Source organism: Lithobates pipiens, unplaced genomic scaffold (assembly GCF_037356315.1).
Source record: "Lithobates pipiens isolate NorthernLeopardFrog02 unplaced genomic scaffold, aLitPip1_a1.2 Scaffold_8, whole genome shotgun sequence".
NCBI classification, from domain to species: Eukaryota; Metazoa; Chordata; class Amphibia; order Anura; family Ranidae; genus Lithobates; species Lithobates pipiens.
The window spans coordinates 86,174,051-86,188,663 of NW_027507903.1; the positions used below are offsets into that span (position 1 = coordinate 86,174,051).

Below are 14,613 nucleotides of genomic sequence, written 5' to 3' on the forward strand. Positions count from 1 at the left end.
AAATTTAAAGCAGGGTTAGCTTATAAAAAAATATCCAAAGCTTTGAACTTCTCATGGAGCACCGAAAATGGAAAGAGAATGGCACAACTGCAAACCTACCAAGACATCCACCTAAACTGACAGGCCGGGCAAGGAGAGCATTAATCAGAGAAGCAGCCAAGAGGCCCATGGTAACTCTGGAGGACTCTGGAGGAGCTGCAAAGATCCACAGCTCAGATGGGAGAGTCTGTCCACAGGACAGCTATTAGTCGTGCACTCATACATTGTTGTAAGAAAGCCATAAGAAGTCCTGTTTGCCATTTGTGAGAAGCCATGTGTGGGACACAGCAAATATGTGGAAGAAGGTGCTCTGGTTAGATGAGACCAAAATGTAACTTTTTGGCCTAAAAGCAAAACGATATGTGTGGTGGAAAACGAACACTGCACATAACCCTGAACACATCATCCCCACCGTGAAACATAGTGGTGGCAGCATCGTTTTGTGGGAATGCTTTTCTTCAGCAAGGACAGGGAAGCTGGTCAGAGTTGATGGAAAGATGGATGGAGCCAAATACAGGGTAATCTTAAAAGAAAACCTGTTCTGCAAAAGAATTGAGACTCGGGCGGATGTTCACCTTCCAGCCAGACAATGACCTTAAACATACAGCCAGAGCTGCAATGTAATGGTTTAGCTCAAAGTATATTAATGAATGTGTTAGAATGGCCCAGTCAAAGTCCAGACCTAAATCCAATAGAGAATCTGTGGCAAGACTTGAAAATTGCTGTTCACAGATGCTCTCCATCCAATCTGACAGAGCCGGAGCTATCTTGCAGAAAAGAATGGGCAAAAATATCACTCTCTAGATGTGCAAAGCTGATAGAGACATAGACAAAAAGACTTGCAGCTGTAATTGCGGCAAAAAGTGGTTCTACAAAGTATTGATTCAGTGGGGCTGAATATAAATATTTATTTGTAAAAAATGTTGAAAACCATTTATCATTTTCTTTCCACTTCACAATTATGTGCCACTTTATGTTGGTCAATCATATAAAATCCCAATAAAATACATTTACGTTTTTGGCTATAACATAACAAACTGTGGAACATTTCAAGGGGTATGAATACTTTTCAAGGCACTGTATATACAGTAAAACCTTGGGTTGAGAGTATCTTGGTCTGAGAGTGTTTTGCAAGATAAGCAATTTTTTACAATACAAACAAGCTATGTCTTGATATACAAGTAGCGTCATGTCACAACTGAGTATAAAAGAGAAGAGAGGTGCCTCTAAGTGTAGCAATATGGTTACATTTAATGAAGGTACAACATTTCGCAACTCACATGGTTGATGATTAAAACAGCACATTTAAGTATGCAGACACCTGGGGTAAAGCTGTCCACATAGACCGCACCACCATCGTCATCATCCATTCCATGCTGCACTCCACGAGCGCTTCAAGCCTCGCTTTCAGATCGTTCTACTGCAGGGTAGTCTTCCCGATCATGATTGCAGACTGACAGCAGTGAGAGCCGACAGTGCGGAGGAGGGTCTATGTGGACAGCTTTACCCCTGATGCCTGCATACTTAGATGTGCCTCTTTTAATCATCAACCATGTGAGATGCTAAATGCTGTACCTTCATTAAATGTAACTACAGTTGTGCTCATAAGTTTATATACCCTGCAGAATTTATGATTTCTTGGCCATTTTTCTGAGAATATGAATGATAACACCAAAACATTTCTTTCACCCATGGTTAGTGTTTGGCTGAAGCCATTTAGTATCAACTGGGTTTATTCGTTTTAAATCATAATGACAACAGAAACTACCCAAATGACCCTGATCAAAAGTTTACATACCTCAGTTCTTAATACTGTGTATTGCCCCCTTTAACATCAATGACAACTTGAAGTCTTTTGTGGTATTTGTGGACTAGGCTCTTTATCTTCTCAGATGGTAAAGCTGCCAATTGTTCTTGGCAAAAAGCCTTACATGAACTGCACGTTTGCGATTTCCCCAGAGTAGCTCAATGATATTGATGTCAGGAGACTGAGATGGCCACTCCAGAACCTTCACTTTATTCTGCTGTAGCCAATTACAGGTCAACTTGACCTTGTGTTTTGGATAATTTTTATGTTGGAATGTGCAAGTACGTCCCACCCATGCGCAGCTTCCTGTCTGATGAATGCAAATTTTCCTCCAGTATTTTTTGATAACATACTGCATTCACCTTGCCATGAATTTTGACCAAATTTCCTGTGTCTTTATAGCTCACACATCCTCAAAACATCAGCAATCCACCTCCGCGTTTCACAGTAGGAATGGTGAACCTTTCAGGCCTTGTTGACTCCTCTCCAAATGTAGTGTTTATGGTTGTGGCTAAAAATCTAAATTTTGGTCTCATCACTCCAAATGACTTTGTGCCAGAAGGTTTGAGGCTTGTCTCTGTGCTGTTTGGCTTATTATAAGTGGGATACTTTGTGGCATTTGCATAGTAATGGCTTTCTTCTGGCAACTCGACCATGCAGTCCATCTTTATTCAAGTGCCTCCTTATTGTGCATCTTGAAACAGCCACACCACATGTTTTCAGAGTCCTGTATTTCATCTGAAGTTATTTGTTGGTTTTTCTTTGCATCACAAACTATTTTCCTGGCAGTTGTGACTGAAATTTTAGTTGGTCTACCTGTCCGTGGTTTGTTTTCAACAGAACCGCTCATTTTCCACTTCTTGATTAGAGTTTGAACACTGCTTATTGGCATTCTCAATTCCTTGGATATCTTTTTATATCTCTTTCCTGTTTTATACAGTTCAACTACCTTTTCCCGCAGATCCTTTTACAATTCTTTTGCTTTCCCCATGACTCAGAATACAGAAACGTTAGTGCAGCACTGGATGAAAGATGCAAGGGTCTGTCAGGAGTCCATAAACTCATTGACCTTTTATACACCCACACTTATTACAAGCAAACAGATCACAGGTGAGGATGGTTACCTTTAATAGCCATTCAAACCCCTTTGCGTCAACTTGTGTGCATGTTGTCAGGCCAAAATCACCAGAGTACGTAAACTTTTAAACATTTGGGTAGTTTCAGTTTTCATTATGATTTAAAAAGAGTAAACCCAGTTGATTGCTAATAAATGGCTTTAGCCAAACACTAACCATGAGTGAAAGAACAGTGTTTGTGTTATCATTCATATTCTCTGAAAAATGCCCAAGAAATTATACATTCTGCTATAGTATGTAAACTTATGAGCACAACCGTATATCGCTAAACTTAGAGGTGCCTCTCTTCTCTTTTACACTCTGTAGCTCCTGCTGGATTTTCCAACCCCTCTTGTGGAGGCTACCATTTGTGGATGGACACTGCTCTAATTCATCCCAAAGGTGTTCTATCGGGTTGAGGTCAGGAATGTGCAGGCCAGTCAAGTTCCTCCACCCCAAACTCACTCATCCATGTCTTTATGGACCTTGTTTTATGCACTCGTGTGCAGTCATGTTGGAACAGGAAAGGGCCATCCCCAAACTGTTCCCACAAAGTTGGGAGCATGAAATTGTCCAAAATGTCTTGGAGCAGACAACTATGTAGGAACAGTTTGGGGAGGACCCTTTCTGTTCCAACATGACTGGGCACCAGTGCACAAACAAGGTCCATAAAGACATGGATATAGCTCAACCAAATAAATAAATACAAAAATAATATTATACAATCCCATGTCCCCAATCCTATACCACAGTTGATCCAGAGGAAGGTGAAAAACCCCAGCAAAGCATGATCCAATTTGCTACAGCAGGGGAAAAAATGTCTTCCTGATCCCCCAAGAGGCAATACGATTTCCCCTTGATCAACTTTACCTATAAATTTCAGTACCTAATTATATTATGTACATTTAGGAAAGAATCCAGAGCTTTCTTGGATGAGCGAGTTTGGGGTGGGCGAACTTGACTTACCTGCACAGAGTCCTGACCTCAACCTGACAGGACAACTTTGGGATGAATTAGAGCAGAGACTGTTAGCCATGTCTTCAACATCAGTGCCTGACCTCACAAATGTGCTTCTGGAAGAATGGTCAAACATTCCCATAGACACGCTCCTAAACCTTGTGGTCAGCTTTCCCAGAAGAGTTGAAGCTGTTTGTTATAGCTTCTAAGGGTGGGCCAACTCAATATTGAACCTTACAGACTAAGACTAGGTCACCATAAAGTTCATGTGCGTGTAAAGGCAGGTGTCCATACTTTTGACAATGTAGTATATATATTTATACGGTGTGTGTGTGTGTATATATATATATATATATATATATATATATATATATATATATAATATATATAAAATTTGGAAATGGTACTTAAAACGGAACTTAGCAATATCTGAGTACCACAAACTTTAATTAATTTTTCTTGTTCAATATTTATATTGAAAGTAGGTAACAAACTTTGCATAAGAAACAATGACTAAGTAGTAAAATAATGTTATCGTACATGAACATAGTACAGATAACTAAATAATAAGTAGGCTGCAATAGTAGATAGTAACTAAATTATAATATTACATCACGAGTAAAAGGAAGGTAGGGGAATGTAACCTCCCACTTCCCACCTGATGCACATGGCACAGGTAGTTATACCACAACAGGTTACAAGGGGGAGTATGGACCGCGGAGAGGGCCTCAGAGGAGTACCACGTAAGGCCCTAACCACATATCTTAGATAAAATCTGGAGGTAAAGATGATTGATCCAAAGTATTTTTTATAAAAAATTTAAATTGAAAAAATTCAATTGTTTTTATCAAAAATGCAAAATGTAAAAAAAAAAAAAATTGATAAAAAGGTATATTTAGAAAATGTTAAACACACTGCCGCAACCCCCCCCCCCCCCCCGTAAGCTTCATTGCAATAGAGTGTTGCCAGTGTGTGCTTAGGGTTTCACTCTGCTGTGCATCCATTTCTTTATTTAAATCGCTATGCACATGGTCATAGGAAAGGGACTTCCACCATGTCTGGAGGATGTCAACTAATAAAAAAAAGCACAAAAGAAGGGTACATAAGCATACATACAACAAAAAAAGTACATAAAATCTTGTTGACATATGCCCTTAACTGTATCCTTCCTCTAACTGCGCATAAGACTATCCCAGTCCTCAGTCAGGCTCTGGCCAATTTCATCCCACATATTTATTTTAGATATGCGGTCTGTATATCTAGGGTGGGACTGGTCCCAAATTTAGGGTTGCTTTTGAACAGCTTTGATCAGCTGTGGCTGGCTCACATCCCTAGCCATTGTGTCCCTCCTGGCAGCTGTGAGTACACCAGGGCGCGGCAAGGTCACAGAGAACTTCCTGCATACACAGAATTCCATGAATTGTCATCATAATCAAAATGATCTTTTAACCGCTAAACTGTAAAAGCGTACCTAAACATGATACATTTACATTTTACTTGATCATGTCCAAAACTTCCTCTCCTGAATGCAGTTTTGGTGTGTTCAGATTTGTGCCTCTAATTGCTCCTGCCTCTAAACTACTTTGTGTACCTGGACACCTAGGATAGTATAGAGGGGTGTTCAGGGGCTTCAGAAAATAAATGCTGCAGTGTGCATGAGGCCATAGCATTAAAATAATTATGTGGATGTAAACCCTCACATATACCCAATGAAGTGAACAGCCTCAGATGATACACAGAGATGAAACAAATCTCCCCACATAAGTTTGACATGTACAGTATATCTGCTGTCTTCAGCTTGCTATAGTCTTTAGAAAGTGCACATCGTGTTACAAATCTTTCTTCCTATTTCAGCAGTGGGAGGGGAGTCTGGACTTACACAGTGAGCTGACTGGAGGAAAGACACACCTCCCTCCACATAGGCAGAGGAACGAAGAAACATGCAGAGCTGTGCTGTGAATAGACAAGCTCTCTGCTTATCTACAGTATCTCTAAGTTACCTCTTGGACACAAATTTCCAGCTGTTGTTATCTCTCATGTTGAAGAACTTGTCAGAAGTTATCATGCTGATAACAGAGGAGCAGAGCAGCAGAAAGACATGGGACTTAGGGCTTTGGAGAGAGATAAGTAAACACTGCAGATATAGGTGCCCAGGTCAGATTTCATAAATGCGGTTTACAACCACTTTAATGTTCATTGAAAGAGTTTAGTTCCACTTTAATAATTTTAAGTAGTTGTTCATGTGGGACATAAGGAAATGTATTCCATACATATCATTCTTTAGGGACTAAAAATGTTCTTGCACTCTCCCAGATAATTAGCCTTGGGGCTCATTTGCAATAAATGCAAATCCATGTCATATGCTTTATTATGAACTGCAGGAAAAATGCAAAATTCATTCACATGAGAAGGAAGCATTGCAGAATGTGTATATGCAAACTAAACTAAATGCATATCTAAAAGTTTTTTTCCTGTTGCAAATCAGGAAAAATTGTAATGGTAACACATAAGAAGTTTGACTCTCCAATTTATATCCCTTTTGCTGCCTATACATAATACAAATAAAAAATATTTATGTCACGTGACAGAATGTATGTATGTATTCTTATAATATGTATGGTGCAAAAAAGTGTTAAAGTGTTTAAATACTGTAATTTATGTTTATATTGTATATATATACATATATATATATATATATAATTTCTTAATATGTTTTAACAATTTTAGATTGATGGTTACTTGGAACCCTGGCTCCAAAAGATGGCAGCTACATTCAAGTCAAGTAATAAGCAAATTAATGTTATCATTGCTAACTGGCTAACCTCTGCCCATGTACACTATGCAGTTGCTGTGCAAAATACTCGATTTATTGGTCTCGAGATAGCGGAATTTCTGGAATGGCTTGAGGTAAGATTTTTTTTTTATAGCATCAGTAAAAAAGAAATCCAATAATTGATTTTGGATGGATTGCTCTGAGCATATTGTAAAAGACAGCAGCTTCAATATTTTTTTTTGAAGCCTAGCTCTGTCATATAGTGTATGGGGACACGAATTTAGTTTTTTTTTATACACTTTGAGAATAGTTTATATACAATTTCAGGTCTATTTGTTACTAAACTCTCCCCCATATATTCCCCATCTTTTAAACCTTGCAGTTCTGGGAAGAGATAAAAGATATTTTATTAAAGGCTATTTTTGGAGTCTAGGTTTATTCTTGCTGGAGATACTGTTTTTTTTTTATTTGACAAGTCTGGGATGACAAGATATACACTTAACCACTACCTGACCGGCTCACATACATTTACGGCAGCAGGTTGTTTCTCCTGCACTAATTGCCATACCTGCAAGTTGGCTCCTATAAGAGCCATAGCAGGCACACGCATGCGCTGGTGCACAGCGGGGGACCCTATGCGCGTGGCCGGCGGGCGCAAAGTTTGCTGGGCCCCCGCGATCATGGGTGCAAGAGCCAGAATGGGGATTTGTGTGTGTAAACACACAAATCCCCATTCTGACAGGAGAGGAGAGACAGATTGTCTGTCTGTTCCTAGTGATTATCAGTCCCGCAAAAAATCGCAGATCGCCACCATCACTAGTAAAAAAAAAAAAAATAATAATAAAAATGCCATAAATCTTTCCCCTATTTCGTAGAAGCTATAGCTTTTGCATAAACCAATTAATATATGCTTATTGCAATTTTTTACCAAAAATACATATAAGAATGCATATCGGCCTAAACAGATGAAGAAATTTGTTTTATAAAAAAATTTGGGGAATATTTATTATCCCAAAAAGTAAAAAATATTGTTTTGTTTTTTTCAAAATTGTCACTTTTTTTGTTTATAGCACACAAAAAAAAACTCAGAGGTGATCAAATACAACCAAAAGAAAGGTCTATTTGTGGGAAAAAAAGGACATCGATTTTGTTTCAAAGCAGTGTCGTACAGCAAAAAATGGACTTGTCGTGAAGTGGGCAAATCCTTCTGGGGTTGAAGTGGTTAAAGTGATTGTGAAAGTCTCAGTTTTTCTTTTTGTTAAAAATATTATGAAGATAAAAAAAAACCTTCTGCCTTTAGAACCACTTTAAGAGCTCTCATAGGGAAACACTGAATTTTCACTTGTCATCCAACTTGAGGTCTCACAAGTCGGATCCTATGTCACATCAGTGTGAACCGAGCCTTGGGCCCGGTTCACACTGGTCCGACATGTGCTCCGACTTTGAGAGCACATGTCAAAATCAATGGTTCCCTATGAGAGCCACCTTAACTGGTCCGATTTGTGTTGGTCTGACTTTGTGTTGGTCTGACTTTGGTCTTACTTGGGCACAATTTCAGCACGTTGATTTGAATGTAAGTCACATACAAGTGGGATCATCATCTTAACTGATCCGACTTGTGGAAAGCAACTAGTGCTCTAAGCATCTTGAAGTGGAACCAAACGCCCCCATTTTTTTAAAAAAAATTGTGGGATCCCCCCCAAGACCATACCAGACCCTTTGGTCTGTTGATGTTGAGGGGAAACCCAATGCAAAAAAAAGTGTGGGCCCCCCCCCAGAATCTGTACAGACTCTTATCCGAGCATGCAGCTCGGCAGGTCAGGAAAGGGGGGGACAAGCGAGCACTCCCACTCCTGGACCATACCAGGCCACATGCCCTCAAATGGGGAGGGTGGGTGCTTTGGAGTGGGGGGCCCCCCACTTTGCCCCCCCACCCCAAAGCACTTTGTCCCCCCACCCCAAAGCACTTTGTCCTCATGTTGATGGGGATAAGGGCCTCTTCCAGACAACCGTTAGTGGTGGTTGTGGGGTCTGTGGGCAAGGGGCTTATTGGAATCTGGAAGCCCTCTTTAACCACTTCAATGCAGGGCACTTATACCCCCTTCCTGCCCAGACCAATTTTCAGCTTTCAGCACTCTCACACTTTGAATGACAATTACTCAGCTATGCAACACCATACCCAAACAACATTTTTATATATTTTTTCACACAAATAGAGCTTTCTTTTGGTGGTATTTAATCACGACTGGGTTTTTTATGGATTGCGATATATAGTTCTGCTCATAAGTTTACATACCCCAGCAAAATGTATAATTTCTTGCCCATTTTTTCAGAGAATATGAATAACACAAAAACTTTTCTTTCACTCATGGTTAGTGTTTGGCTGAAGCCATTTATTATTAATCAACTGGGTTTACTCTTTTTAAATCATAATGACAACAGAAACTACCCAAATGACCCTGATCAAAAGTTTACATACCCCAGTTCTTAATACTGTGTATTGCCCCCTTTAACATCAATGACAACTTGAAGCCTTTTGTGGTATTTGTGGATGAGGCTATTTATCTTCTAAGTTGACACAAATGGGTTTAAATGGCTATTAAAAGTAACCATCCCAACCTGTGATCTGTTTGCTTGTAATTAGTGTGTGTGTATAAAAGGTCAATGAGTTTCTGGACTCCTGACAGACCCTTGCATCCCTCATCCAGTGCTGCACTGATGTTTCTGGATTCTGAGCCATGGGGAAAGCAAAAGAATTGTCAAAGGCTCTGCAGGAAAAGGTAGTTGAACTGTAAAAAACAGGAAAGGGATATAAAAATATATCCAAGAATTGAGAATGCCAATCAGCAGTGTTCAAACTCTAATCAAGAAGTGGAAAATGAGGGGTTCTGCTGAAACCAAACCATGGTCATGTAGACCAACTAAAATTTCAGTCACAACTGCCAGGAAAATTGTTCAGGATGCAAAGAAAAACTCACAAATAACTTCAGGTGAAATACAGGACTCTCTGAAAATATGTGGAGTGGCTGTTTCGAGATGCACAATAAGGAGGCATTTGAAGAAAGATGGGCTGCATGGTCGATTTGCCAGAAGAAAAACATTACTATGCAAATGCTACAAAGTATCCCGCTTTCAATACGCCAAAGTCATTTGGAGTGATGAGACCAAAAATGACCATAAACACTACCTAAACACTACATAAACACTACATTTGGAGAGGAGTCAAAAAGGTCTATGATGAAAGCTACACCATTCCTACTGTAAAAAACTGAAGTAGATCGCTGATGTTTTGAGGATTTGTGAGCTATAAAGACACAGGAAATTTGGTCAAAATTGATGGCAAGGTGAATGCAGTATGTTATAAAAAATACTGGAGGAACATTTGCATTCATCAGCCAGGAAGCTGCGCATGGGACGTGCTTGGACATTCCAACATGACAATGATCCAAAACACAAGGCCAAGTCGACCTGTCATTGGCTACAGCAGAATAAAGTGAAGGATCTAGAGCGGCCATCTCAGTCTTCTGACCTCAATATCATTGAGCCACTCTGGGGAGATCTCAACTGTGAAAGACAGCCCAGGAATTTACAGGAACTGGAGGCTTTTTGCCAAGAGGAATGGGCAGCTTTATCATCTGAGAAGATAAAGAGCCTCATCCACAAACACTACAAAAGACTTCAAGCTGTCATTGATGTTAAAGGGGGCAATACATGGTATTAAGAACTGGGGTGTGTAAACTTTTGATCTGGGTCATTTGGGTAGTTTCTGTTGTCATTATGATTAAAAAGGGTAAACACCATTGATTGATACTAAATGGCTTAAGCCAAACACTAACCATGAGTGAAAGAAAAGTTTTTGTGTTATCATTCACATTTCCTGAAAAATGGCCAAGAAATCATAAATTCTGCCAGGGTGTGTAAACTTATGGGCATAACTGTAAAAAATGAGCAAACATTTTGAAAAGAAAACACTTTTTTTAGTTTCTAGTTAAAAATTTAGCAAATAAGTAATTGTTGTTCATAAATTTGGGCCAAAATGTATACTGCTACATATCTTTGGTAAAAAAAATAACCCAAATTAATGTAAATGATTTGGTCTGTGTGAAAGTTAAAGAGTCTACAAGCTATGGTGCAAATCATTAAAAATTGATCACACCTGAGGTACTCTGATGCTGGTGACAGGTACGCTGGGGCTGGTGACAGGTACGCTGGGGCTGGGGCTGGTGCCAGGTACTCTGGGGCTGGTGACAGTTACTCTGATGCTGGTGACAGTTACTCTGATGCTGGTGACAGCTACTCGGATGCTGGTGACAGGTACTCTGGGGCTGGTAACAGGTACTTTGATGCTGGTGACAGGTACTCTGATGCTAGTGACAGGTACTCTGGGGCTGGTGACAGGTACTCTGATGCTAGTGACATGTACTCTGGGGCTGGTGACAGGTACTCTGATGCTGGTTACAGGTACTTTGGGGCTGGTGACAGATGGTTTGATGGGCTGTGACAGGTATTCTGGGGCTGGTGACAGGTACCCTGGGGGTGATGACAGGTACTCTGATGGGCTGTGACAGGTACTCTGGAGCTTGTGATAGGTACTTAGATGGGCTGGTGACAGATCATTTGATGGGCTTGTGACAGATGCTCTTTATTTGTGGGGTGATTGGAGCACATCACTGTACTGCGGCAAAATTTTTCTTCCAGGTCACCTCCTCACACACTGAGGAGGAGAACCCGCAAATGGCACTACAGCCATTTGTTTACATTTCTGATCATCTGTAATTGGACAAAGCCAGTCACGTAGTAAAGAGACAATTTCATTGGCTCTTTACCCTGATTGGGGATGGGCTGTGTCCTAGGGGCACGCCTCATTCCCGATCACCACGCTGCATGCCCCTGGGGGGGCGCACGAGCAGCGATTACGAGCATAACAAATGTGACTGGCTGTGATTGGGCACAGTCGGTGTTGGGAATGGGCTGTGTCCCCAATCGCTGTGCTGTGGGCCCCCGGGCACCCGCAGGAGCTTCGAGAACCGGAGGACGCCATATGACTTCCAGGTAGAGGGAGGAGATGTTCCTGCCGGCATCATTTTACTATGGCCCGGTATGAAAGTGGTTAAGAAAGGGGGCCCCCGATCCCGCCCCCTCTACGTGAATGAGTATGGGTACATTATACCCCTACCCATTTACCCAAAAAAAGAGCGTAGTGTTACAAAAAACAAGAGACGGTTTTTGACAAGCCCTTTATTAAAAATGAAGGATGTCCCCCGTCTTCTCCCTCCACCGCTGACGACTCACTAAAATAAAAAAAAGGCAGTCCTCCCCCCACACAGGCTCCAACCATGTAATGGCTATATAAGAACTGGCAGACACTGGAGCTTACAAGGGTCGGCGGCAGTGGAGGAAGAAGACATCAGTGGAGAGACAAGACCAGAGGAAGAAGACATTGGTGGCAGAAACAAAGAAAGAAGACATCAGGGGCAGTGCTGGAGAAAGAAGACACATTGGAGCTACGATGGGAACATTCTTCATTTTAAAAAAAGGACTTCACAAAAACCATCTCTTGTTTTTTGTTATGCCCTTGCCCTGCGCTGAGGAAGTCCCGCCTACAGACGTAACGTGTACGAGGGGTCAGGTGTTACGCATTACGTCACCCGCAGCCATCACATCGGTTTGATACACGCTGTAACTTGGATGCCTAGCACTCAGCTTGGAGTGCGATATTTTGTAAGTGGAATTTCATTTGTTTTTTTACTATTAAAGATGCAACGGAGAGAGCATTAGATCGTATGTTCTTTTTTGCATATGGCTTTTTGAAACTTCGGATCCCGATATTACTATGATATGAGGACCTGTTGGCTTCACCGTTCATTTACTACATAGTGATTTGCATTAGACAGAAGGTTGCAAGATCTGTGGGCTTTACTGTTTGTTTACTGCATAGTGACCTGTAATAGGTCGAAGGTTGGAGGTGAGAGGCCATCCATTTATATGGTGAAGGGATCACTGAATATCAGACCTATCAATCTACATCTATCCACTTACACCTTTTCAGATTGTCTCCCATAGATTATGGACATTTAATATTTTTTGCGCAGCACTGTTTATATGTTTTTAGTTATTTGAGGGATTGATTGAATTTACCTTGAGTGTCTGCTTGCAATAGTATTTATTGTATTTATATATTAGCGCTGAATATTTCATTTATATTTTTATTTTTGTAACGCTACACTTTTTTGGGGGGGGAATGGGTAGGGGTACAATGTACCCCATACTCATTCACATAGGGGGTGCAGGATTCAGGAGTCCCCATTCTTAAAGGGGGTTTCAGATTCTGATAAGCCCCCTGCCCGCAGACCCTCACAACCACCACCCAGGGTTGTTGGGAAGAGGCCCTTTTCCCCATCAACATGGAGATAAGGTGCTTTGGGGTGGGGGCAGAGCCCCTCCACCCCAACGCACCCACCCCCCATGTTAAGGGCATATGGTCCGGTATGGTCCAGGAGGGGGGGCGCTCACATCTCCCCCCTTTCCTGACCTGCTGGGCTGCATGCTTAGATAAGGGTTTGGTATGGATTTTGGGGGGACCCTACACTGTTTTTTTTTGTGTGCAGTTTTCCCTCAAAATCCATACCAGACCTAAGGTTCTGGTATGCCTTTGGGGGGACCCCACACTATTTTGTTTTCATTTTGGGGTGGGGTTCCCCCTCAAGACCCATACCAGACTCAAAGGGCCTGGTATGGATCTGGGGGGGGGCACACTATTTTTTTTTATTAATTTGAATTCATCAATACCAGAAGGAAAAGAATTGTTTTGAATGGTCAAAGGCCAAGTCGCAATCATCTCAAAGTCGGATCAAAGTCGGAACCCAGTACATTGAAGTCACATGGAAATTGAACACGAAGTAGCAGGGCAAAGTCGGATCAGAAGTCGCATGATTTCTGTCAGAGCAGTGTGAACTCAGCCTTATTTTCAAAGCGTAATTGAACAAGCTGAAGTTAGAAGCTGATTGGCTACTATGCACATCTGCACCAGATTCAGAGTGCACCAGTTTTAGTAAATCTCCCCACAGTGTGCTTGGTTCGAAATTTATTAAGAAGGTGAGCTATAGCAGAGCAATAGAAAAAGAAACATGAGCCTAGAAGTAAATAGACATAATATCCCTGTCAACGTATTGAATATGTTCAATTGATAGATGCAGGCATTGATGGAAATGAGATGTGACAGTGGTATACTTTGTTCTTTGGAGCCCAGACAGAGCACTGTATTTCTTTTCTCCTGAGCTGCTATGCATCTGCCAGATTTTACTCTTCTGCGCTTATTTTATGGCACTGTTAAGCAGTAGTTCAGCAGTTGTACAATCAGACTCAAGATGTTCAGGGAAGTTAACTACTCTGTTCTCTGTGATGGTTCCAGCACAAACATTTGCATTGTAAAATATAACAGCAATATTTATTTACCTTAGCTTCTGCTTTCTCATTTACTTTGGTGGACTGACATATCTGGCAGCTGAAAAGCAGTTTGTTCACAGAAAGATTCATAAATACAAGAAAATTGTTTTCTTTATACGATGCATGTGCTATGTGGAATGAGGATGGAGTGATTTTTCCACCTCCAGCCACAACAAAAAAATGATGACTAGATTTAGTGACTGCACTGCAAGTATACAAAAAGTACTCTTCAGTGGCAGGCTTGTGCTTTGCTACCCACGGCAAAGGTGGCATCACACCCCACCAACATTGAAATATGTTAAACTTTTCCATATGATTATATAAATGGGCTGATTTAAAATAAAAGGAAACTTGGGATGTTATCAATAGTTTATAGCAGTGTTAATTTTGATGTCAAACTTTTATTTAGTTTTAGTCTTTTGACTAAAATGCCGTTTTAGTTTTAGTTGTATTTTAGTTGACGCAAATCTGATGGG

The 14,613-nt window shown here is 40.9% G+C and overlaps 1 protein-coding gene across 1 annotated transcript in view; it reads left to right on the forward strand.

Moving 5' to 3' along the window:
- Positions 1-14,613, forward strand: part of LIPC (lipase C, hepatic type) — a 275,926-nt gene that overhangs the window by 167,775 nt on the left and 93,538 nt on the right. The window contains exon 5 of the mRNA XM_077472827.1: positions 6,646-6,825. Within this exon, the coding sequence (XP_077328953.1) occupies positions 6,646-6,825 (180 nt within the window). The remainder of the gene's footprint in view (positions 1-6,645; positions 6,826-14,613) is intronic.